General features: G+C 48.8%; 1 protein-coding gene across 1 annotated transcript; it reads left to right on the forward strand.

Moving 5' to 3' along the window:
- Positions 1-187: 187 nt before the first annotated feature.
- Positions 188-12,477, forward strand: NPC2 (NPC intracellular cholesterol transporter 2). The gene is made up of 4 exons (XM_075530942.1): positions 188-356; positions 7,526-7,633; positions 9,233-9,405; positions 11,710-12,477. The coding sequence occupies exons 1-4, from the start codon at positions 275-277 to the stop codon at positions 11,794-11,796; spliced, it is 450 nt and encodes a 149-aa protein (XP_075387057.1). The 5' UTR covers positions 188-274; the 3' UTR covers positions 11,797-12,477.
- Positions 12,478-25,673: the final 13,196 nt, after the last annotated feature.

A 25,673-nucleotide genomic window follows, 5' to 3' on the forward strand; every position in this document is an offset into this window, starting at 1 on the left:
AAGCCCGGGCGGATCCCGAGGCTGCAGGGTGGAGGTGGGTCCCAGCGGGCCCTCCCTCCGGACGGACCTTGGCGGCGGCGGAGCTGGAAGGGGCTGGGTCGACTTCCAGGGGGAGTCGGGGGCGGGACGGGGGCGGGACGGGGGCGGGTCTCAGGCTAGGTGGCTGACGAACGGTTGGCGACGGGGCTCCTCCCCGGGCCCGCCCTACTAGGCTCGTCTTGTGACTCTGGCGGCCACTTCTCCTCTCTCTGCGCTTGGACCGTCCTAGGCCGCGATGCGTGTCCTCGCCACCGCGATCCTGCTCCTGGCGCTCAGCGCCGCGTCGGTAGCCCAGCCGGTGAAGTTCCTGGACTGTGGTGAGTTCCGGGCGGACCCGCAGTGCCCACGCCGTCTGCGGGAGCCCAGCGCCGACCCCAGGCTGCACTGGGCGAGTCCCGAGCGAGCGCCGCCGGGCTCAACTTCCAGCGGGAGGTGCAGGTGGGGTGCTGGGGTTGGGGAGAGAGGGTCGGCCTCTGACACGAGGCAGCTCAGAACATTGCTTCTTCCCTTGGAACGCGCGTCCTAGGATTCCTGGATATCGTTCGAGCTGCACGTTTTCTTAAAGTTTCCTCAAGTTGGTAGGACAGGCCTGAGAGCGACCAAAGGAGAAGGGGGGACGAGACGAGTGCAGAACTTGGACAACGCCTTCCCCCTGCCCATTTGCTTAAAAAACTCTCCCTTTTGTGCCTCCCTCCTGCCAATGAAGTGCTGTAAATCCTAGCCTCGACGGACCCACGTACTTGAAACGAGTTATCAGTTAGCGCGAGCCCGCATAGAAAACCATGTTGGTTAGGTGGAGGGTGATCCGAAATGAGAAAGGCCTCTAACAGACTGGATGGACACGGTCGCTGCAACAGGAGATTCGAACAATAGGAGCTATTGTGAGGTGGTCCCGGACTTGGCAGTGCTTCCGTCTGTTGTGCATAGGGGCACTGTGACTTAGAAGAGACTTCTGCACCCCAAAACAACAGTGTTCCTGTGACTTTAATCCCTTTGGGGACTGTCTTGTCTTATGTTAATGAGACAGCATTACTATAGGAGCCTTTTTAGTAATTCTCTTTTGAGATTTTCCCCCCACTGCCATCAAGTTGATGCTGACTCATAGCAACCCTACAGGACAGGGGAGAGCTGCCCTGGTGAGTTTCCGAGACTGTAACTCTACCCTCTCCATCCCTCGCTGCCATCAGGTTGATGCTGACTCATAGTGTACCCATCAAGGTAAAACTGCCCCCGAGAGTTTCTGCGACCGTCTCCTCTTCATGGGAGTAGAAAGCCTAGTCTTCATTGGTTTCAAACTGATGACATTGCAATTAGCAGCTCAACTCAATAACCACTGTGCCACCAAAGGTGTTTTTTTTTTAATTTTATATTAGAAAAACTAAGTAGGGGAGCAGATCGGACAAGAAACATGCCAAGCCACATGAAGATTGCCCAGGGACACTAGCTTGGAAGAGACAAGAACCTTCACCCAGAGCCTGCCCAGAGAGAACATCTCCCCCAGAGCTGTCGCGCTGAATTCGAACTCCTGGTCTCCTAAACTGAGAAAATCACTGTTTATTCAAGACCCCCACTTGTGATATTTCTGTTAGACTAACAACAAATAACTAAGACATTCGCAAGGCAAAAGTAGGTTTCCTTTTTCTTGATTTATTCTGAGCCGCCCTTGGGCTATGGAATTTTGTTAATTTATAACCACCCAGTTTTCCTCCAATAAAAATCACTGTGTTGCTGCATTAGCATAGTCTCTCAGGTCTTAATCTGCAGGCCTTGCAGAGATAAAAAGTGTGTCTGGAAGTGAAAGACGCTTTAGTTGGCCACGCAAAAGCGCCCATCATCTAAACGGCTTGCTGAGCCACAGGCTTAAGGTTGGTGTGGGTAGGGAGACCAGGCAGGTCTCGACCGGTGAGGGCCTCCGAAGCACATCAGGTGAAGCACTGACAGCGGTTCCAGGTTGTGCGTGCCCACAGGCATATTTTGAGTTGGAAGGACAGGGTGGTGGGAATTTTTTTAAACTTAAAATGGGTGCTGGGAGGACACGATGGTGAAATTCCTCCCTACCCGTCCCCACCCATGTCAGCGATCCCCGCCATCAAGTCAATTCTGACTCACAGCAACTCTATGGGACATACATCTTTTACAGGAGTGGAAAGAACTTCAACTCTTTTCCCCAAGTAGCAGTTGGTGGTTCTGAACTGTTGACCTTGCTGTTTAGCAACCCAAGGCTTAACCCTGTACACTCCCACAGGCTTCTGTGTGAGTGATAGTTCATCAAAAGAAGAAATTGACCTGATCCTGCCATGTACCAGCCGAAGAATGTGGTTGAAACTTGTTCCTCAGCGTCAGCCTCCGGTCATTTCTCCAGCACTCCCAAGAAGGAAGTTAACATCTTGAGCAATCATGTTATCTGATAGACCCTGTGTGGTTTAGGGCATCTGTCTTACTAATCACATCTTGTGACACATAAGCCCTTCTTTCTGTGTTTAGATACTTTAGTGGACAATTCTTCTCAAAACCTAAACCAAACACACTGCCATTGAGTGAACTGCACTTGGTTGAAAGCTGTGGGGACAGAGTAGAGCTACCTCTCAGGGTTTCCCAGTCTGGAAGCAGACTGCTACCGCCAGGGGCCCTTAGAAAATGTTTCAGGGATAGAACTCTTAAGTGCGTTCAGTCCATGAAATCTGTGGAATTGACTGTCCTAGGTGAACTCTTCTAAGTTCTAGAATTAGAGTTGGTCTAGTCTTCATGGTCAACTTGTTGAGGTGGGTGGAAACTGGGCGGTGCTCTAGGCAATCATATTCCAGAATCACACCAAAACAAAGACAGGGACTAGAGTAAGTCTGCTCATTTATATCCAGTGCCCAGCTAAATAGTTTGTTGTTGTTAGGTGCCATCAAGTTGGTTCTGACTCATAGTGACCCTCTGCACAACGGAAGGAAGCACTGCCCAGTCCTGCGCCATCCATCTGCTTAACTGTTCATATATGCGAGCCCATGGTTGCAGCGACTGTGCCCGTCCATCTTGTCACAGGCCTACCTCTTTCTCGCTGCCCCTCTACTCCACCAAGCATGATGTCCGTTTCCAGGAATTGGTCCAAAATACATGAGAGAAACTCTCCCCATGCTTGCCTCTCAGGATCTAGCGATCTCTCTTAGAAAGCTCAGCCCTTGAGAAACCCGATGGAGCGCATGGGGTCTCCCTGAATTGGAATTGGCTCCGAGACAATTGGAATGAGCACATCGCTGGGAAGAACCTCTTAAGGGAAGGAACGTTTCTGTTACAAACCTCAGTTTACATTTCAGTTGGCAAGTGCAGTGTACACAAGTGTACGCCAACATCTAAAGGATTTTGAGCCCACTCATGCTTCTCCGCTGGAGGGGGCTCTCCTCAAGTGAGACATGGGGCTGGGCAAGTGGGCGTTTTGCAATGTTTGCAGGCTTAGGCATGAGGACTTTGCTCTATTGACACTGGTAGTCCAAGAACCCTGGTCAGCCAGAAACTGGATGGAAGAGCTATAAGAATGACCTTTTGTTCAGTTCCTTCTAGATCAGGTGACCTACCCTTGGAAGAAGTAGAATTTGGACATGCAAAACTGGAAAGGCAACCACCCCCTCACCTGTCACGTACCACACATTTGTGGGAAGCCTGGTGCTAAACCATTCATAGACGACCTTCTGGGCTGGGGTGTCGTACGTAGCAGAGCAGCTCCCTCGCTGCAATCTATTGAATAAAGTCAAAAATTAAAGATACAATTAATAAAAAAGAAAAGGCCTTAACAGAAGCCCTGCTTTTCAATAGGCTGTTGATGAAAGCCCAGGACTGCCCTCCACCTCCAGCCCAGTCCGTAGAGGCACAGGAGCCCTGGCAGCATAGTGGGTTAGGCCAGTGGGCTGTTAACCAGGTCAGTTGTTCAGAACTACCAGTCACTCCATGGAGAAACACGGGTTTTCTACTCTCAGAGATTTGAGTCTTAGAAACCCATTGGGCTGTTAAAACCTCAAAAGATGAGGTTCTCGGTTCCTGTAAAGATTCAGTCTCAGAGCTACAGAGGGACAGTTCTTTGTCGGATAGGGTCCCTCTGAGTTGGAATCAACCGGATGACAGTGACTTTGTGTTTGGTGTAGAAGTTGGGATGGACTGGAAGCAATTGTGTCTGCTTCTCAGATCGCTGGTGTGTTTAGGGAAGAAAGCCCTCTTTACAGCTGGAGAACTTTGCCGTGGGGAAGAAGCAAGCTGGAGGATAAGGGCTGCGAGGTACTGTTTACAGGCTAAACTGGACCATGGTGGTTCCATTCGGGTCAGAGTAGAACTGTGCTCTATAGGGTTTTCCATGACTGATTTTTGGGAAGTCAGACACCCGGACAGCTGGAAAGAAGAGCATCCAGAATACACCTTAGAAGGAAGGATGGTGAGACGTTATCTCACTTACTCTGGACACATTAGAAGGGACTGATCTCTGGAGAACAGATTCATGCTTAGCAAAGGAGAGGGTCATGCAAAAAGGGGGAGACTTTCAATAAATTGAACTGACCCTGGCTGCCTCGGTGAGCTCAAACCTACCTTACTGTCGTGAGTCTGGTGCCGGACCAGGCGGCACGTCATTCTGTCGTACATGGATGCTAGGCACCTGACAGTGAGAGTATTCGATCACAGGTTGAAGAGCACGTCTAGTGTTACTTCTCACACTTTATTCTTTGCTTTTAGATGACCACGCCTAGTATGGAAGTCATAACCCAAAATTTGAACTAATTTAGAAATAGTGTTGGCAAGTCGGAGTAATCTTCTGATTGTTTTCAAACACCTTCCTCCATCTGCCCTTGTCGTTTAGACATATGCAGTGCGTGAAGCTTAATTCTAAGAGTAGTGTAGATAGCCTGTCCGCGGTCCTCTCCATCCTTCCAAGAGTTCATCCCTCGCGTTTCTGAAAAAAAAAAGGTCACGGCCGCCTGTCACTTCCCAGCCAAAATGTTTCATCACTCATAGTGGGCCTCTTTAAGTTCCTCTGCAAAGGACCCGGAGTCAACAGTGGACACGCTCAGGGAACATGGGAAACGGTGCGGTTCCCAGTACAGGAATGGTAGGTGTTCCTCTCGCCAGTCATTCCCGTGTAAAACTGGAAGTTTCTCGTAGCTTCCTTAGTTCACCACAGCACAGCAAATTGTCTTGAGTCAGCTAATATCAAGAGCCAAGACAGGAAGGGGGACAATGTAGAACATCATTTCAAATTCTTAGAGAAACCACACTTTCTAGAATCATAGAGGCAGGAATAAACTCTCCAAAACTGTTGACCCAGAAATCATAATCTTTAAACCTTAAAGTAAAAAATATCCCCTGGAGTCGTCTTAAAACTTAGTAACAATTTAGCTTCCATAGTAACAAAGACTGTCTTGTCTTGAACATGAGGAGTCCTGGCAACCTAATGGTTACAAGTTGGACTGCTAGCTGCAAGGTCAGAAGTTCCAAACCACTAGTGGCTCTGCAGGAGAAAGACAGGACTTTCTACTCCCATAAAGAATTACAGACTTGGCAACTCACAGAGGCAGTTCCACCCGGTCCTATAGGGTCACTATGCTTCAGCATGGACCCGATGGCAGTAGTGAGTGTGGGTTTTTCGTTTTCTTGAGTATATGGTCCAGTTGAGAGCAACAGTTCAAATGGACAGGAACCTTAGGGGACAGTAAGTTTATGTTCGTGGGGGAGGGGCAACTCAGAGAAAGAACCATTATTCACAACTGGAAGAATGTTAAGGTTGAAATGCTGTATATTTTGTTGTGTGTATCCTCAACAGCGGCAAATAAATACATTGCCATTTCTAAAAAGAAATCAAGTCAGTATCTTCTGGTACTTTCACCCCCACCCCGCTCCCATGCCTCTAATTAAAAAAAAAAATCATTGTCAAGTCAGTTCTGACTCACTGTGGCTGTCAGATGAGAAGTACTTGCAGTCACTTCATATGCATGTGAAAGGTTTACGCTGAATAAGGACAACTGGATAAGAATTGATGCGTTTGGATTGTGGTGCTGGTGAAGATTATTTAAAGTACCGTGGACTGCTAAAAGAACCAACAAATCTGTCTTGGAAGAAGTACCACTAGAATGCTCCTGGGGAGCAAGCCTGGGAGACTGCGTCTCATGTACTGTGAACGTGTTGTCAGGGGAGACCAGTCCCTGGAGAGGGACTCCCACTGGGTAAAGTGAAACAGAAGGCCTTTGACAGGAAGGGGTGCCATAGCGGCTGCATTCATGGGCTCAAACATCAGAAGGATTGTGAGGATGACAGGGCCAGGAAAGTGACCACTTTGGGAACCAATTCGACAGCACCTAATAACAACAACAATAACCATTTGCCCTGTGCCTCCTTCTTAGAGATTCTTAGGGAACTCTCCAAGAGCCTCAGCATCCGACACACCCACAGCTTGCAGACAGCATGAGTTCAGACACAGCATAACAATCTTTCGCCTCTTCTGAAACAAAGATGAAGAAGCGCTTGGTTACGGGGACAATTATAGAGTTTCTCGTCTTCAGATTCTTTGGTCATCGTTTTTCTGTCATTGGTCTTTTCCTTGTCTGTGCTACCCAAGGCCAAATTTCCGTAGGATTCCAAACATGACTACTAGAAACTAAAAACTTCCATCAGTTCTGGGATCCGGCAGTCTTCCCAACATAGCATGTGTTCTTCTAGAACCTGAAGTAGAAAAATGACTTTATTTCCAAGCTACCGCCTTGGTGTTTTAGATTCTAGACTTGCCTTCTAGCAAGTTAAAAAACTATCATGCAGTTTTCCTGAATGAAAAACTTTTAGAAAATGTCGAGTGCTTACTGTTTGCTGGGAAATGAATGGGGAAGAAGGAATCTTTGCATTCAAAGGAAGCTTGAGGCAAACGTTTAAGTCTAAATTTGCCCTGTGACCCCCTTACCATCAACAATCGAAAACAAGAACCTAGGAAAGTTTGGAGTTCCTGTGGCTGTAGCTAACATGGATATGTTTGATGATGATATTTTGTGGATATGGTCTCCGGATAGTATTTCGCTTGAGAAATGTTAACTTTCTTTTGTGTTCAAGAAACCAACCCGAATCCTTATTATCTGGCTTATAGGATATGATTTTACCAGTAAGATAAGTCAAGATTCTGACTTTTAACTGAATGTTGTCTTTAATCCCATGAAAGCAGTCAGAGAAAGGTGAGTTGGGAGTCTAGAGCATCTTCCCATTCAAAGTTAAACCCAAACCCATTGCTATTGAGTCAATTCCAACTCATAGTGACCCTGAAGGACAGGGCAGAAGTGCCCCTTTGTATTTCCAATGCTGTAAATTTTACAGGCGTAGAAAGCCTCATCTTTCTCCTATCGAGAGGCTGGTGGGTTTGAACTGCTGACCTGTGGTTATCAGTCCAGTGAATAACCAATTGTGTTACCATGGCTCCTTGGAGGCCAGCTTTGGTGGTTTACTTTTCCTTCATTTCCAATTCATGTTTCTTCTTCTGCAGGGTCTGTCGTGGGAACTGTACAGGAGGTGAATGTAAGCCCATGTCCCATCCAGCCATGCCAGCTGATCAAAGGACAGTCTTACAGTGTGAATGTCACCTTCACCAGCAGTGAGTACAAGGACTCTTGCCATCACATTCATCCTAAAGCTTCAGTATAGTGAATGTCCGCGGGAGTGTGAGGAATATCACTCTGCAGACCACAATACTTTAGACTTTGGGACACCTCCAGAATGTTCTTTCCTGCAATGTGCCTTTCAGCTATTGAGCCTGTAATCTGCCTGAACATACAGATGCATTTAATACTTCACAATCTCTGTAAGGTTTAGGAAATATGCTGGGGAGCCAAGAAAAATTCAAGAGATCAGAGCTTTCTTATTAAACTTAAATATTACTAGAACTTGTTGTTGCTTTCTTGTACTGTATCTATCACCTTCAGATTCCCAAGACCATAGACAACTGCAGGATGCTTATTCTTGGACAGTCCATCTGTCTTGAATCCTTCCCTTATTTTCTATCCTGTAGAAGTAGATACACCATCTACTATGAAATCTGGAAGTTCCTGTCTTCTCTTTAAGCTTAAAGACAAATTCTGAGTTACAACAAGGCTCCTCTGTTCTCCCCGAAATTGCCCTTGTCAAATAAAATCATCCCCAAACCCAGAAAGAAAGAAGGAAGCAGAGTTGATATTCAAACCGTGCATAACTTTGGTGGCCCTAATTTTACCACACCTAGTTCCTTTTCCCAAACGTCCCTGCCATCTTGTGACGTGAAGTCACGCCTCTTTCTAGTCTCCCCGGCTTTTCAAGGTTTTACTTCTTTCACCATGGTCAGAGCCGCGACGCTTCTCAGGGATTCCTTACTCCATCTCGCCTGTCAGTGGATTCTTAGTTTCTCTTTTTATTATTATTATCTATTTTTAAACCACTTTATTAGGGCACATACAACTCTTATCACAGTCCATACATACATCAATTGTGTCAAGCACATCACACATTCATTACCCTCATGGATTCTTAGTTTCTAATGGAATCCCCTGGAACAGGGTATTTGAAACTTCAGAGCCCAATTTTCTAAACCTCTTTGAGACACACAATATACTTTGACAGAGCGCTCTCATTAACTCGCTGCCATCGAATCGATTCTGACTCATAAGGACCCTGTAGGACAGGATAGAACTGCCCCTTTGGGTTTCTGAGGCTGTAACTCTTTATGGCAGTAGAAATCCTCTTTCTCTCCCAAGGTCAAACTATTGACCTTGTGGTTAGCAGCCCAACTCGGAAACACTGCACCTCCACATTGACAGGAGCCTGATAACTATCCACTGTCAATGGTCAGTGACCTTGTTGGATAAAGTTATTTATCCAGGTAGTTCTGAACCGCAAGAGAAGCTCTAAGAGTCAGTGAAGAACAAAGAAAGAAACTCCTCCCCCTACTGGCTCCCCACCCCTCAATTCAATACTATTTCAGTTGTTAAATGTGACCGCTGGGTCTGCACTCAGAGTGGCATAACTACAAAAGGAAGCAAACCCTGGGAAGCAAAAGAGGTCCAGACTTTCGTGTGTGTGTGTGTGTGTGTGTGTGTGTGTGTGTGTGTGTGTCCGTGTCCCTGCTCTATGACTGGAGCATATATCTGAATGTTTCATTAGAGTTTGGAAATCAGCTGTGCCCCTTACCTCTGCCCCACTGTGTCTCTTTCCCCTTCTGCAGAGACAGACTCCAATAACAGCACAGCCATGGTGTATGGCATTGTGCTGGGCATCCCCGTCCCCTTTTCCATCCCGGTGTCTGACGGCTGCAAGAGCGGCATCAGCTGCCCCCTGCAGAAAGGAAAGAACTACAACTACTTGAATAAGCTCCCGGTGAAGAGTGACTACCCCTCCGTAAGTGCGATTGCTGTTGAGGATCCCTGATGCCCTGTACTGGGTTCACAGTGTCAGGAGAGATGGGCCAAGAAGTGCAGATCGGGACAAAGGCCCCGGAGTTCCTCGTCTAAGGAATCGGAAGGCAGCCTGAGGCGGAGGAGAAAAGACATGCTTGGTGGAGAGAAGTCACCCAGTAGGGCACATACTTTATGTCGTATCCGTTTTCACTCTGTGAAAATCCCTACCTTGAGGCAGTGCTGACTCATAGCGACCCCGTGTGGGTTCCCGAGATTGTAGCTGTTGACAGCAGTACATTACGATTCATAACAGTAGCCAACTTACAGTATGAAGTAGCAATGAAAATGATGTTGTGGCTGGGGGTCACCACCACATGAGGAACTGGATTAAAGGGTCAGGGCCTGAGGAAGGTTGAGAACCACTGGCCTAATGGTGAGCCTCAGCCTAATGAGGCCTTTTTCACTTAAATTATCCCTGTTTTCCAAATGAAGACATTTGAATCCCAGAAGTCACACAATATAGATGGAATCTGCTCCCCTAGGAACTAGTACAGAGCTGGGCCTGTGACTCTGGCCTGCAAACAGTGTTAAGAGATGTTTACCAGGCGCGCAATGGCTCAAGGTCCAAGTTGTTGTAGCTTCGGAATCTGAGCAGCCGGTGTTCTCACGAATTCATAAATCTCTTTACTGAACTACAGTCCGTTAGCGGCACGGCAGGGAACCCAAACTCGCTGCCATCCATCGACTCCGACTTAGCCGCCTTGCAGCCAGAGTCGAACTGCCCTGGGGGGTTTCCAGTACCGTCTGTCTACTCAAGTAGAAAGGCTCTTGCCTGTCCTCCCTCAGAGCAGGCCGGTGGTTTCGAACTACTGACGGTGATAGGTTAGCAGCCCAACACATAACCACCACGCCCCACCCGTGCACAGCAGACAGAGCGCTGCTTCCACTCTGCGTTCTCCCACCTCCACCTCTGACCTGCCAGCCAGACCTCCTTTTCCACCGAGCGTTTGTGAGATTAACTCCTGCTTCAGGGAACCGTCTATTAAAGGTAGGGAGGTTGATTAGAACGGAAACAGGAAAGGGAGTACTTTTTGCTACGGGAGGAAAAAGGGATAGAACCACCAAGCAATCTGACCGTTTGTTTTCTAGAAAAAGCAGAGTGTTATAGGGCATTGTGGAGACTCCTGATACGGGGAGCCAGTGCTTAGAGATGTCCGAGAGCCTGAAGCTCAGGAACGGGTTTGCAGTTCATCTAATCGTGCGCATTTCTGAACCTCATCTAACCCTGCAGAGTGGCCAGGCCTTGTCTGTATTAAGGCGACCAGATGTTAACATTGGTAAAGCGGCACACCATTGATAAAACTCATATCCTGGGGAAATAGCCACATGGCAGCCGAAAACCGTGTACCCTAGCTTGTCGTGTATTCTTTCCAAACATCGGGACTTTTAAAACGCCACAGGATGCGGGAAAATTTGTTAAAAATCGGGACGTCTGGTCACTTTACCGTAGTTGGCTCTTAAGAAACGACTTGTTAATGTAAGTACTAGTGGAAACTAGTCAATGTGAACTGACTTCTTGAAAGAGTTTTGAGAAGAATTATCACTGAAATGTGTCCTAAAGAAACAAAAGGAGACGTAGGGACTGGTGGCAAGCAAGCTGATGTCCTCGTGGGAAATTCCAGAAGAACTAGAAGGGACAGCCAGCAGTCGGGGTGTTAGAAGTCAAGGCAGCGATCTACAATGAGGTACATTATTAGAAAGTCGTTTCAGGAAGTTCATGGAACCTGTGGCCACATTGGATTGCTCTCACTGACATGATCCGTCCTGTGGTGAAATTCCTTTAGACCGTGCTTTGTGCTCCGGCAGTTCTCTGTTGTCAGTGAGCAGGAAAGTTTCTTTTTCGCTAAGCATCTAGCCTGTCACATGCTGCCTTTCGTGGTTAGCACCACAAACACTGACTCTTGTGTGCCAGGCACAATGGAAGTTGTTTGACTGTAAATTTTTTACTTGCCGTTGGTCTGAGAGAAAAGAATGCTTTAGGAACTGTATTTGGTAAGGTAATCTGGTTAGTAGTTGGCTCTAACGCCCGTATCATAGCTATAACTTGGTTCTCCCTCCTTAGTCTTGGGGCCACAGCTCTGCCCACATCCTAACTAAGCTTCATGATGACAGGGCTCAAACAGAAAGCCAATGAGAGGTTAGGCAGATGATGAACCATCTACAACCAGGACCCCTATTTACACGAATTCTGGATTGAGGCTAGGTCCTCTTTTCTCATTTCCTACTTGCTTTTCTCGCTCTCCAGATAAAGCTGGTGGTGAAGTGGGAACTTGTGGATGACAGAAAGCAGTCCATCTTCTGCTGGGAGATCCCGCTACAGATCATGTCCTAGAGACCCTGTCTGGGCCTGCGAGGCTTCCGAGGGGAGAGGACGAGGGAAGTGGACACGAAGTCGAGTTTAACACGAAATTGGTGCCAGAAGATGAAAGAAATTTCCAGACTCCTATTTTACGCCTCTCAGCCCCCACACCATCTGAGACCCATTTCCCGAGAGCTCAGAATGATCGCCCTTTTGTAAAACGGTTCAGAAGAAAGATGAGAGATGAGACTGTCGGACCAAGGGAATGGTTAGTTGTCTCCACTGCGTTTTGCAGGGAGGGTGCAGCCAGGTCAAAGCTGAGGAGATTGCTTGGGCCTCTCAGATAACTTGCTCTCAGGTTGGTGACTCACTTGTAGGACAGCTGCCAAAACACATCTGTCCAGCTGAGATACCGCATCTGCACATTCTCCAAGTGCCTCCGTGAGTTCTTTGCATCTGGCCAAATCAGCCCGTCCGGCTCCATCGGTTCCCCAGGCGTGACCTACCCGCGCTTTCCCTGCAGGGGCGTTTCACCACGGAAAGTCAGTGCTGATTCACTGTGGTGAGCTCTATCTCCTTCTCTGTCTTGGATGACTTTTTTAAAAATTTGATTATTAGGTATTTGTTGTTTTTTTTTTTAATAACAGCATTAACTTGTGTCTCTTTACTCATCTAGAAATGTACCTTTGAATAAAAACTTGCTTGTCAATCCGTTTTCTGCCTCTGGGCTGTACGTTCCTGAGCCTGTGTCTCAGACGCGGCCATGCTGATCCTCAGCAGGTGACCATAGCAGTATCCAAGGGTCCATGCCATGTGGCTGATGAGCGAACACGGAGAACGAAATTCATCAGGAAATTGTGCTGGGTAGCACAATTCCTCACTGTCCCAGGTGGCTCTACAGAGGGGGACAGGAAGTCGGTGGTACTTACACTCTTGAGATGGGCAAAGCCTGCCGGATTGTTTCTGGGGCCCTCCAATCAGCTTGGGCAGGGTATGGCTCCTGCCCTGCAGCTCTGCTACCCAACCGCCAGTAAGATCACACCCACACAGATTCCACAGGGTAAAACTACCCATTCCCGGGCTGCCCTGTGGGGTTTAATCTACTTTGAAACATTCTGCCGGTGGGCAAAGCATTTTCAATCAATACCAGTGTGATGCCCAGAATGGATGGAGGCTGAATTTGTCAAGACTCAACATGGAGCTGGGGCTCCCGCTGTAGACCAGAGCCTTGGGAAGAACAGGGATTTGGAATTTAGCTTGAAGATGCCATAACCCTTAGTCCTAGCTAAACCCTAGGCCCTAAGACAGTTCTAGCCTTTGTTGTTTGTTAAGTATTTCAAGTAGTGTATTTAAGAACAGTGGTCTGTAATTGAAATATCACAGGGCACTTATATCTAATATTTTAATCATATGAGGAACTAGGCCTCCCTAGTCATAAGAAGCCCTTGTGGCATAGTGGTTACATGTTGGGCTTCCATCCTAAAGGTCAGCAGTTCAAAACTACCAGCTGTTGTCTGGGAGAAAATGAGGCTTTCTACTACATGAGTCAGCAGGAGAGAGCCTCGTCTTTCTCTGGAATTGCAGCTGGTGGTTTCAAACTGCTTACCTTGAAGTTAGCCACCGACTCATAACCTACTAGGCCACCAGGGCTCCCAGTTGGAATCAGTAGTGATTGAATGATCCAACCTTGGAATTTTCTACTCTTGAAGCATGCACATAACTAAGGTAGATATTTTGCCATCAACCTTGAATTAATTAGCGGTTATCAGGGATTCGAACCTTATTAACAAATAAATTGAGTCATGAACCTTGAATGGTTTAGTTGAGCCAACAGAGTATGAAGGGAATCATTTGGCTTAGCCCTCTTCATCCCCATCATTATACTGAAAAACCACAGAAAACCTGTTGCTGTCAGGTCAATTCTGACCCAGAGGGCAGATAGAACTGCCCCTTGGGGGTTTCCAAAAAATGAAATCTCTTTTGGTAACAGACTGCCGCCTCATGGAGCTGCTGGCGAATTCAAGCCACGATGGCTCAGTTAACAGGTGTTCACTTAAGCACTGCAGCATGAGGGCTCCTTCATCGCGGTGCTATGGAGTGAGCTCCGGCCCATCATGACCCCTATGGACAACAAAGAAACACTGCCCGGGCCTGCCCATCCTCCCAATCACTACTGCGTTTGAGCCATTGTTGCAGCCCCTCTGTCCATGCATCTGTGTACCTAGACCCTGGGATTTCTTTGCTTGTGAGTTTTTGAGGAAAAACCACCAGGGGTCAGCAATAGATCAGGAATAAAGTGCTCAACAGCCAAGCCTTACTTGTCAATTCCTGGCATCACTTAAAGTACTAATAGTAATATGACATTGTTTCTAGAAGGACAGCCCACTCACTGTACACCTGACCCTAGGTATATTAGGAGAGGGCATTCCAGGGTTGACAACATGGCTGTTGCCTGCCTGCGGTCTCTGCTTTCAGAATGTCTGAAGTTGAATTCCGAACCCATCAATACCGTAAGACTCCAATATGATAAACTTCAAATCGCATAATCTCTGTGATTCCGTCTCTGCCCTCGGAGAGCCCTCCTGTCATTGAGCACCTTTGTGGGTAGCAGCTCCCTACCTGGCATTGCCTAGTCCTCTGCCCAGATGTGGTCCAAGAAGACAGCGAAGGAGGGCAGTTGGTCCAGTGCACAACACCCCCCCCACACACACACACACACCAACCAGAGCAGCAGCAGCGGAATGCCACAGCTGCTGACTATTTACCAGCCATCCCGAGGCTCCATGGTGTCTGCGGACGGGAGGTGAGGGTCCCGTGAGGGGGATTACTTTGAAAGGTCATCTTCAGTACAGATGGTTCCCCAGCATCCCTCCGAGGCTTAAATCATCGAGAAACAATGCATCTTAGGCTATTTATATTAAAAAGGTCATGCACCTTCCGACGACCATCCCATGCTTTCCTCATCCACGGAGCAAGCTGTGGCGACTTAGCCGCATCTCCTCTTGCCTGAATGCCAGGGCAGGTGGCTGTGTACTCCGCCTCTAGGACCCTGGGGACCCTGGCCCTCGCCCGCCCCACGGATGTGAGGCCTACTGCTGAGGCACATGGTTATGCCAGTGAGAGGCAATGTGAACGGAGTCTTTCCACGTCCCCTACGCATGTTTGGTCTTGACATTTCAGTGGATTGTTTTAAAGATACAGGTTCATCTCATTATGCCTTGTATAAATCAGTTACCAAGAAACCCACTGAAATACAGTCTATTCTCGCTCATCGACGCTCACTAGTGGGGATGGGGAACGTTTTTTCTGCCAAAGACCTTTGGATATTTATCACATTGTTCGGGGACCATTGCTGGTCAAACATTGAATGAACGCACCCCTAATGTGAAGGCTGGGACCGCTTCTCCTTGGTGAGTCCTGCAATGTTAGCTGGTGTAGGGAACTGCGTATCCCTCTACCCTGGATTTGAGCCATGTACGACCTTTATGAATTTACTCTCAGTTTCCTGCCATACAAACTGCCCTGTGATTTTACTGCCCTTTGTCTCATTTCCCGCCAGAGGGTGGCTGCCTTGACCCTTGCTAGGATTGGTGCTCTTTCACTAGCAGCTGCTATGTTCATTGGTCAATACATGACTGGTGGCATCTCCCCCCAGACTCCAGGTATGCTTCATTAGCATACTTACCTGTTTGATCAGTTGCCCGCCATTTCTTCCTTGTTTGGAGATGCACGACTATTGGCTACCTCAGCTGTACCTTATTTTATATGTGACGTAATGGTGCCCGCCCTTCGCTGGCTATTTAAACCTCGGCTCTCAACTCAATAAACGAGGCTTGATCAGATTCCTGTCTTGCCTCCACTTCTCGCGCCCTTGCCCATCTTCATTCCCAGTCCCTCTTTCAGGTATCCACGTTGTTGATGTCCCGCGGGACGGGACAAGCTGGTGTTGATGACTTCGTGGTCCGTACAAAGCCCACCAGCTGGACGTTCCCCACCTCTGGTATATGGGGTTTCTAAGGCTTTTCTAAATCTTCATGGGAGCAGACTGCCTCATCTTTCTCCTGAGGAGCGACTGGTGGGTTTGAACTTTCAACCTTGCAATTTGTCATCCAATGCTTAACAGTGCCACCTCGACTCCTTATGATGTGGAGGTGCCAAAGAATGAACTAGGGCTTCGGGGTTTGGGTAGAATAAGGGGGAGAGCCTTATTCTTTGAATGAGTCGATCAAAATACCCTCCCCGCCCCCCCTCTCCCCGCTCCACCCTCCCCAGAGGGGTGTGTGTGTGTGTGTGTGTGTGTGTGTGTGTGTGTGTGTGATCCCCAAGCCTATCCCACAGACAGGAAATGGAATCCTATTCACTTACATTCACTTACAGCTGTCAGTTGACTAGCAATGAAATGGTCCGGTGTTGGTTGCCATGGAAACAGCTAAAAGGCCCATTGCTATGGGAACCTACCCTGCTCTCCAAACCAAGGGTTTGATTCCTAAAGAGGGGTCGAGGGGGAGATGGAACCCAGGTGGCCTCTTCCTCTTCGTGGGTCCCAGAAGAGAATACGTAATTAGCGGTGGCAGGGCGGGTAAGCAGGCCTGGGCAGTTCCTGGCCACCGCACAGATGGAGGGACCAGTGACCTCTTTTGCTTCCACAGGCATCCTGGGCCTGTTTTCCATTCATTGGGAGCCACGGGCACAGATGCTTATTGTCCCAAATGGAGAGTTAGAGCATGGGATTCTGGGGCAGACCTAGCATGTCCTCGGCATGGGGTGCTGAAAGGGAAAGTCTTGGCTCCTCTTTGGCAGGCCCGCCTCCATAAATCATGTGTCCCAGATAAGCAGTGGGCAGGCAAAAGGATGGGCTTACCTCTGGCTGCCAATGGGTTGCACAGATAAGGAGCTGGCAAACAAAACCATGGCTGCTGGCCTTGCACATGCTGAGAGTTCCCAGCCAGAAAGCAGAAAAGCAGGCCAACAGCAGGGACCTCTCCTGTCAGCATCAGGAAAAAGGGTCATTCAACTCTGCCCGTTCTGCCCACCCTGTCCCCCTGCCACAAGAGGGGGTCCTGCGGATGGATCAAGATACTGAAGGCAAAGGTGAGTGGCAATCTTCCATGAATGATGGGCTTGAAGAAGTCTGTAGAAAACAGAATGACAAGCTCAGGGAATTTTCCCACCACTCTCGTGAAGCCCCCGGGACCTACACACTGGCTGTACGCTTCTCTTCTGTGCTGTTGATCAAGGTAAACAGCGTCTCAGATAGTACTTCCTATAAAGACGACCTTTTACCAACACTAAGAGGAAAGGGACACCTATTGGCTCTCCCGGTAACTACTGTTGGTGTCTGATGCTTTGAAGGAAGGGATTGGACTGGCTGAGCTCTAAAGTCTCTCTCAGAATGAATAGCTTGTGCTTTACTGAGGCCTTGAAGGGAAGTTTGAGCACCGCAGGCTAATCCCAGAGCGCAGGCTAATCCCTTTTTTCATTTACTCAGACCTGTGTGGGCAAGGAAACTCCCTGGAGGCCCGAGCAGTTTAGGACAGAGATCAAGGCCAAGGCCTTTGATGGGGAAGCTCGCTCTGGTATGTTTGGCTCTGATTCTGCTGGATTCAGAGATGTGTGGTCTCCTGATCTTGTCTTCTGCTGCCCAGAGTCGGTGGTCCCAGCCCCTCCCAGGGACCTTCAAGAGCAGCACCTGGAATAGAGATGCCACCCAGATCGTGGAGGCTGGGGTGGAAAAGTGAACAGTTCCCCAGGATCTGGGTAGAGGGGTAGGGGACCTTGGGATCTGGGTTGATTTTTAAAACACCACAGTTGGGGGGCGAGAGAGTGGGGGGGAATGACTTCTAAAACACCACAGTTGTTCCTAGACTTCTCTACCATTTAAAGTTTGAAATCGAAGGGGCTTTGTCTAGTGGCATCTCCAACTCTTTCCAGCCGGCTGGTGTGGGATTAAAGCCTCTTTAGCCATGCAGTGGGATGGAAGCGCCCCAGGCTGATTCTAAAGACTGCCATGTGGGTGTGAAATGCGCAGGCCAGGGCCTGGCCCATCACAGCAGCTGAGGGAGGTCTTTAGCATGATTATCCATTGTCTTAGACAAGGATGATGATGAACGCAAATGGCTGCTGGCAAATGGCTGCTGACCAGGAGGTTGGAGGTCTGAGTTAGCCCAGAGCTGCCTGGCGGCTATGAAAAACAAACACCAGTCATTGCAAACCCCTGTGGAGCAAGGGCCTGCTCTGACACACACAGGACCAACTGGTTCCACTGGTTAGTTAGCTAAAAATGGAAGCCTTTCCATCCCTCGAAGCTGGCCTAGAACCAGGCACCTGGATGTATCTTCCTGATTTAACTCCAGGAGTCTGTTAAGGTTGAATGTCTGGCCTCTCCACTGGCCCTCCCAGGGGTTTGCTTCCCTGAAGCCAGATTGGCACCAATCTTCTGTGACCCTTCATCTCCTTCTTTTCCATGTTTCCTTTGTGTGTGCCTGTGTCAACTCGCCTCCCGAGGACACTAAAGACCTCAAGCAATGGAGCGATTGTTCGATGACTTTTTTTATGGAAGTGGAAAACTGCCCACGCTTCTTGAGGCTTGGAGCCGGACCATGCAGTCCTATAGCAGCCTCTGTCTCCAAAGCAGAGGGTGGAGAGGGGCAGTAATCGTTGGCTTGGTTTCCCTCTCCCGGAGAAGGGCATAAGGCTGCTCTCTCCTGAGTGGCCAGCTTCTAGAAGCCGGCTGTCGTCTGTGTTCAGACTCAGTAGCAGCACCTGCTCCTATCCAGCTGAAGGCTCAGCCCTGGCCTCAGGAGGAAATGGCTGCCCCGCCCTCCTGGCTGCTGGTTTTGGTTCAGCAAGCCTCCCCTCGGCTGGGTCCTGATGGTGGCTGTGAGAGACAGCAGACCTGGTTTCCCAGCACTCTGCTCTCCAGTGCCCTGAACCTCTGCAGCCCAGGCAGACCCTCGGAGCTTCTCAGCACAGCTTGTCAATGCTCAGCCCAGCAGGAAGGCAGCCCAGAGGGTTGTGTGGAACATCTCCCAGCCTGGCTACTGAGAGCCATTTCCTTCTAAGGTGGGGGTGAGGGAGGGGGCCGGCAGGCATGGGAAGGCAGTAGAGTTCCCAGAGGAGGAAGCACCTTCAGGCCTGACTGATTGGCCCAGTGACCTTGTATAAATTCCGTACTCTCTTCAGCTAATCCCTCATGGAGGCATTCTATGGACAGAACACAGAGATGAGAGTGCACGTGTCACTTGGAAACACAAAGGCCATTCCTACCCAGAATATTAATGTCATAGTCAAGGGCAGAGGTCTAGCAACAATCCTTTGTATTCTCCTGTGGGATGAACGGAATACAGAACCCACCAGAAAACACAAGGTCTTAGACTTGATTCCAGTAAACAGCTTAAAGTCTAGAGCACAAAATGCCTTTGTCCTGGGCCACAGCACAGACCTTTACTGCTGTCACAGCCCTGGCGGTCTAGAAGGCTTAGGACAGTTGTACATTTCTGCTATCCTGGTCATCGGGTTTAACTCACATGCAATGGCAGCTGGCATTTCTTCACCCAACACTTGCTGAGCCCCTGCCATGTGCCTACCAGGCACTGCGCTAGGCTCCAGAGATGGACAAATGACGAAGGCCTACGCCCTCCAGGAGCTCAGAGGGGGAGAGGCAGGTGGCAAGTCGTTACGTGGCACCATGGTGGAGCCACACTGTGACCGTCCCGGGTGCAGAAGGCAACAGGAAGCAGAGTTGTGCGTAGTTTGCGGCGGTAGAGGCCCAGCCAATGCAGGCCTCTGCTTGGAGCACGGTTAGCAGTGGAGATGTCTAATGCTCCCTGAAAGGGCCATGGTAGTTCAGTAGTAGAATGCCCACCTTTTATGAGGGGGCCCTGGTTCAATTTCCAATGGATGCAGCTCATGCACAGCCACGCCATGTTTGTCGGTGAACGGGATAGTGCTTTGTTCTATTGCAGAGGGTCGCTCGGGGCTGGAACTGACTCATCACCACAACCACCACCAACACAACACTAAACAGGTTCCCGGGAAGCTTCTGGGCTAAGATTGACTAGGAACAAAGGCCTGGCAACCTACTTCTAGTAATCAATCAATGTAAACCCTACAAATGGGTCAGAATGATCCGCTCCACAATCAATGATGAAGGTAATCCGGGAGCAGGAAGCATTCGATTCTGCTCTGCCTGGGCTCACCACGAGTCAAGGGCAGACTCAACAGCAGCGAACACCCCGGCTGCCAACAGTGCTGGGCCACATCTTAATGCACCACTCAGACATCCAGCAAAGCCACTCAAGGGACGCAGCCTTGCCTTCTGTCCATGTCCTTCTGAACTGCCGCTGCTGCGGTGGTTGTTGAGTGCCACTGAGCAGGTGCGGACCCATAGCCACCCTTTACACAAGAGAGCAAAACACGGCCCGTCCTGCAGCGTCCCCATGATTGTTCTGATGCCGAGGCCAATTGTTGCGGCCACTGTGTCCCTCCACCTCATGGGGGGGTCTTCCTCTTTTTTCGCTGTCCATCTATTTCACCATGCATGATGTCCTTCTCCAGGGGCCGGCCTCTCCTGACAGCATGTCCAAAGTGCATGAGACGGACATCTCGCCATCCTTGTCTCTAAGGAGCCCTCTGGCCGAGTTTCAGAGCTGCTCGCTCGCTTGCTCCCGCCATCGAGTCAGTGCTGACTCACAGCACCCTTATGGGACACGGTAGACTGAATGGCAAGCCTTGACAAGTTTGCCTTTGCTTAAAGTTCCTTCCACTGAATGTACTCTGAAACAACACAAACCTGTTGGGTGATGTCCTGACTTTGCATGCCCAGCTAAGAGGAGCGATTTGGATTTCAGAGTGCTGTTCCCCGCCCTCTCTCCAGCTCATCAGGAACCACTTCCACTTTCTGTGACTCTGTGCCTGGCCCTCTGGCCTCCTTTGAGTGCTCATTGTCTAGCCTCGTAGGACTGATGGCTTCCTCCAGGGCGCCGTTTGGCCTTGCGTCCTAGTCTGGTTGCTTGGAATTGGGCAAATCTACTGGGAAAGATCTCTTGAACTTGCAAGAAGCCTCCTTAAAGAGCAAGAATGTCACTTTGAGAGCATCACTACACCTGCCCCCAACCCAGGGTATTTTCAATTGCCCATGCACATGTCAGGAAGAGTGAAGAAAAACGGGTACCTTTGAATTGTGGCAAAGAACTTGGAAAGTATCACGAGCTGCCAGAAGAACAAACACCTGTCTCAGGAGTACAGCCGAGCGCTCCTTTGAATGGAGGGTGGTTAAGACTTCCTCTCACGTACTCCACACGTGTCCTCAGGAGACACCAGCCCCTAGAAAAGGACACTTAGGCTTCGTAAAGCCAGCAAAAAAAGAGGAAGACCTCAATGAGGTGGGTTGGCACTCTGGCTGCCACCTTAGCCCCAAACCGAGCAACCATTGCAAGAACAGCGTGGGCTTGGGCAAGTCTCATTCCCGTGTACAGTCGCCACGAGTCAGAACCGACTCAACGGCACCAACAACAGGATGGCTTGATGGAGGTATGCCCTTCCCACTAGCTTCTCAGCAGCATTAGAGTAGAAATCCTGTGTGACTCGTCATGAAATGCCCGGTATTTAGCACAGCTCTTAGTAGGAGCTCAATAAGTACACATTTTTGGAAGAATTAATTAATGGAATAATTGATTGTTTTTTAACCACTCTGCCTTGGAGTGGTTGGAGTTCAGAAATAAAAACAATACGAGCACACACACACACACACAAACACGTGCCTTCTCGAATCAAATAGAGCTCCTGCCCGAAGAGAAACAGAAGCAAGGTAAGGCAGAGGAGGGACGTCCCAGAGCCAGGAGGGCTGGAGGGTCCAGGTGGAAGGTGGTCTGGGAAGGAGGGAGAATTCAGAGCCCTGCTGTCTTGGGTGGGTTTGAAAATCAATACATTGATATTGAGTATCTATAACTCTGTTTTTGAGGGGTACTTGTGTCTCTCAGAGTAAAATCAAAACCTCTAAAGTGTTAAAAAGCAATGGTGTTACCTTGAGGACCAAGGCATGTCTGACCCAAGTTATGGTGTTTTCAACCAACTCAGACGCATGAGAAAGCTAGCCACTGAAAACGGAGGGCTGCAGAGGACTGGGTGCCATTGAATGGTGGTGCTGAGGAAGAATGGTGACTGCGCCATCGACTGCCAGAAAGACAAACAACTCGGCCTTGAAGGAAGGACCGCCGGAAGCAGAGATGGTGAGATGTTGTCTTGCTTACTTTGGACAGGTTCTCAGGAGAGACGAATCCTGGGGGGGGGGGGTGCATCAGAAGGAAGAGGAAGACGTTCATCAGGGTGGACTGAACAGTGGCTGCAAAAATGGGCTCAAAGGCCTCTGCCGTTGTGAGGCGAGCCCAAGGCCAGGCTCACTCTTCTCCTCTGTGCGCGGGGTTGCTCTGCGCTGGAGGTGACTCTGTGATAGAAGCCAGCTCGTTTCCCTGGTGCTCTGAGGTGAACACAGGGTTGGAGTGGAGGAGGATCATTTTCGATGATAACTAACACAGAGTACATATTGCACAGCATTATAAAAGCTCACGTGAGATTTCCTAGATACATCGAGTTCTATAACCTTAGGGGTATTTCAGTGAAGGAATCTGAGAAGCATTCATACTTCCAAGTATTTTTTTCAGAAGGATTCCATATTTATTGGAGTTTTGTAAATCAAGTAATATCAGAAATGCACTGAAATTGCTCTTTTTAGGAGTAAGGCTTTTCTTGTTCGTTTTTGTACCACTCTCCCGCTCCCACTAAGACAACGCCCTATGTGCTCACCAAACTGACTGCCAGGGAGTTGATGTTGACTCATAGCGACCCTGTAGGACAGGGGTAGAAGTATCCTGTGGGTGTCCAAGACTGTAAATCTTTGCAAGAATAGAAAGCCTCTTCTTTCTCCCAAGGAGAGACTGGCAGTTTCAAACTGCTGACTTTGTGGTTAGCCACCGCTGTTTAGTAACCACTACGCCACCAGGGCTCCCCCTGGATGCTCGGGGCGGCATATTCAGTTTTGAGTCCCGAGCAAACAGTCAACCCTTTGTCCTGTCTTTAAATTGTTCATTTGGTTTTATAATCAAGAGTAGTGTAGAGACAACAAGGGCTCTCTGGAGAGGATCGAGATACGCGAGGGCTCATCAAATAATATGTCTGGACTATTCCGGGCCAGCAGAGAGCCTAAGGGAACTGTGGGAGATACCAGAAGGTAACCAGTCAGGTGAAGCAGAAAGTAAGATCATTTGACTTCCTGTGATGGACTAGAAAGGAATTGTCTAGTTTCTCTGCTTGTTTCCGTTGTTATCTGTGCTTCCTTGGATTCCGGAACTATGTTTTCCTTGAAGACAGGCGAGGTCTGCGTTTAACCTTGTGATTGGGTGCTGTTGTGTCAGTGTTGACCCGCAGTGAGCCTGCGTATAATGCATGGAACACTGTCCAGTTCTATACCATCCTCGCAGATCCATGTCATTTGGGGCCCATTGTATCAAGTCATCTCATTGGAAGGATTCATCTTTTACTCTCACCCTCTGCTTCACTAAGCACAATGTCCTTCATGATAGCCTAGTCATTGTGATCTGAACTGCTCCCTTCGGATAACATGTCTAAAGAACGTGAGACAAAGTCTTGCTTCTGAAGACCCTTCTGGCTGTGCTCCCTCCAAGATAGATAGATAGATGGATGCATTCTCTGGCAACCCTGCGATTCAAATGCATCAATTCTTCTTCTCGCTTCCTTAGTCATGGTCCAGCTTTCACCTGAGGTGATTGGAAATACCATGGCTTGGGTCAAGTGCATCTGAGTCCTCAAAGTGACATCTTTGCTTTTGAAGCCTTTAGAGAGGTCTTTGGCAGCAGATCTGTGCAGTGCATTATGTCATTTGGTTTCTTGTCTGCTGTTCCCATGGGGTCAATTTTACATCCGAGTAAAATGAAATCCTTGACACTTCCAACTTCTTTCAGATGGAGTATACTCCGAGTCATAATCTGCACTCGTGGACTTCATTTGATTTTCTTCCGCTTCAATTTGAACTTGCACATGAGCAAATGTTCAGCAGTCAGCCCCTGGCCTTCTTCTGACTGATGCTATTGACCCCCTCCATCATCTCTGTGTAGTTGATTTGGCTCCTGTGTGTTCCCTCTGGTGAGGTCCCCATGTATAGTCACTATTTACTTCAGTTTGTGGACTGTGGTGTGTTGTGATGGTAGAAGCTTGCCACCAGTATGTCAAATACCAGCAAGGTGGCTCGTGGTTGACAGGTTTCAGTGGAGCTTCCCGACTAACACAGATCAGGAAGGAGGACCTAGCATCTACTATTTAAAGCAGGCCAGGGAAAAAGTTATAGCAGCAAAATATTGTGTGATATAGTTTCAGAAGATAAGCCCCGAAAGATACTCCAAATACAACAGGGTAAGAACTGCACCCTCTGAGTCCAGTTGACCTTACCACATAAATGGAGTAAAACTTTCAGGATCTTCATTTGCTGATGTGGTACGACTCAAAATGAGAAGAAACACCTGCAAACATCCATTAATAATCAGAGAGTGGAATGTAAAAAATATGAATCTAGGAAAATTGGAAGTCACCGAAAAGTGGACGAGAATGTATAAAGATCGATGTCCTGGGCATTCATGAGCTGAAGTAGCATTGGTCATTCTGAATTGGACAAGCATGTAATCTACTGGACAGGGAATGACAAACTGGAAAGGCATGTCATTCACTGTCAGAAAGAACATTTCAAGATCTATCCTAGAGCACTTCTTTCTTCAGTGCCCAAGGATTCAACGTTGAATAAAGAAGATCCAACTGACGCCCTTGACTCAGAGTGCTGGAGAATATTGAACATATCACGGACTGCTAAAAGGACAAACTGATCCGTCTTGGAAGAAGTATGATCATAGGGCTCCTTGGAGGCAATGCTGGCAAAATTCGCCTGACACACTTCAGAAGCATTATCAGAAGTGACCAGCCCCTGGAGAAGAACATTATGTTTGGTAAAGCCGATGGCAGCAGAAACGAGGAAGGCCCTCCAGACAGACTGACCCGTGGCTGCCACCGTGGGCTGAGCACAGGAACAGCAGTGAGGATGGTGCAGGAGCGGGCGGGGTTTCGTTCTCTCATGCAGAAGGTGCTTGTCGGTTAGATCACACTCCACGGCAGCGCCCAACAACCTCACCCTGAAGTGCAGTGCAGTCAGTGATAGGACAACATTCACTACCTTCAAAGAAGATCAGTTATTCTAGGGTTCAAACTACGCACCAACCACCAAAGCGGGTGACCAAGAAACTGAAGCATCTGCACTCTGACGTCAACCAGACATGCACTCAAGACTCATGGATGCTCCCATGTCCCCGCTTCTGAGATGACAAAGAAAAGGTGTAACAAAGGTAAGCAAGCAGCCATCTAGCTCAGAAGCCACAAAGGCCACATGGAAGAAACACACCAGCCTGTGTGATCACGAGGTGTCGAAGGGATCAGGTATCAGGCATCATCAGAACAAAAAAATCACATCATTATGAATGAGGGGAGTGTGGAGTGCCCAAAGCCCATCTGTAGGCAAATTGACATCCCCTTATGGATGTGCTGCGGGGAGACCAGCCAGTCGGGGTGCAGTGTAGCCACGATGAAACATACAACTTTCCTCTAGTTCCTAAATGCTTCCTTCCACCCCCACTATCATAATCCCAATTCTACCTTACAAATCTGGCTAGACCAGAGGATGTACACTGGTACAGATAGGAACTGGAAACACAGGGAATCCAGGATGGATGATCCTTTCAGGACCAGTGGTGAGAGTGGTGATACTGGGAGGGTGAAGGGAGGGCGGGTTGGAAAGGGGGAACCGAATACAAGGATCTACATGTGACCTCCTCCCTGGGGGACGGACAACAGAA

The sequence above is a fragment of the Tenrec ecaudatus genome, chromosome 14, assembly GCF_050624435.1.
Source record: "Tenrec ecaudatus isolate mTenEca1 chromosome 14, mTenEca1.hap1, whole genome shotgun sequence".
NCBI classification, from domain to species: Eukaryota; Metazoa; Chordata; class Mammalia; order Afrosoricida; family Tenrecidae; genus Tenrec; species Tenrec ecaudatus.

What these genes read in the sequence shown, in the direction of transcription:
- NPC2 (XM_075530942.1), top strand. Translation starts at nt 275, where the DNA reads ATGCGTGTCCTCGCCACCGCGATCCTGCTCCTGGCGCTCAGCGCCGCG. An exon ending in GAATGTCACCTTCACCAGCA is followed by an intron (nt 7,634 to 9,232) that starts GTGAGTACAAGG and finishes CCCCTTCTGCAG; the next exon opens with AGACAGACTCCAATAACAGC. An exon ending in TGAAGAGTGACTACCCCTCC is followed by an intron (nt 9,406 to 11,709) that starts GTAAGTGCGATT and finishes CTCGCTCTCCAG; the next exon opens with ATAAAGCTGGTGGTGAAGTG.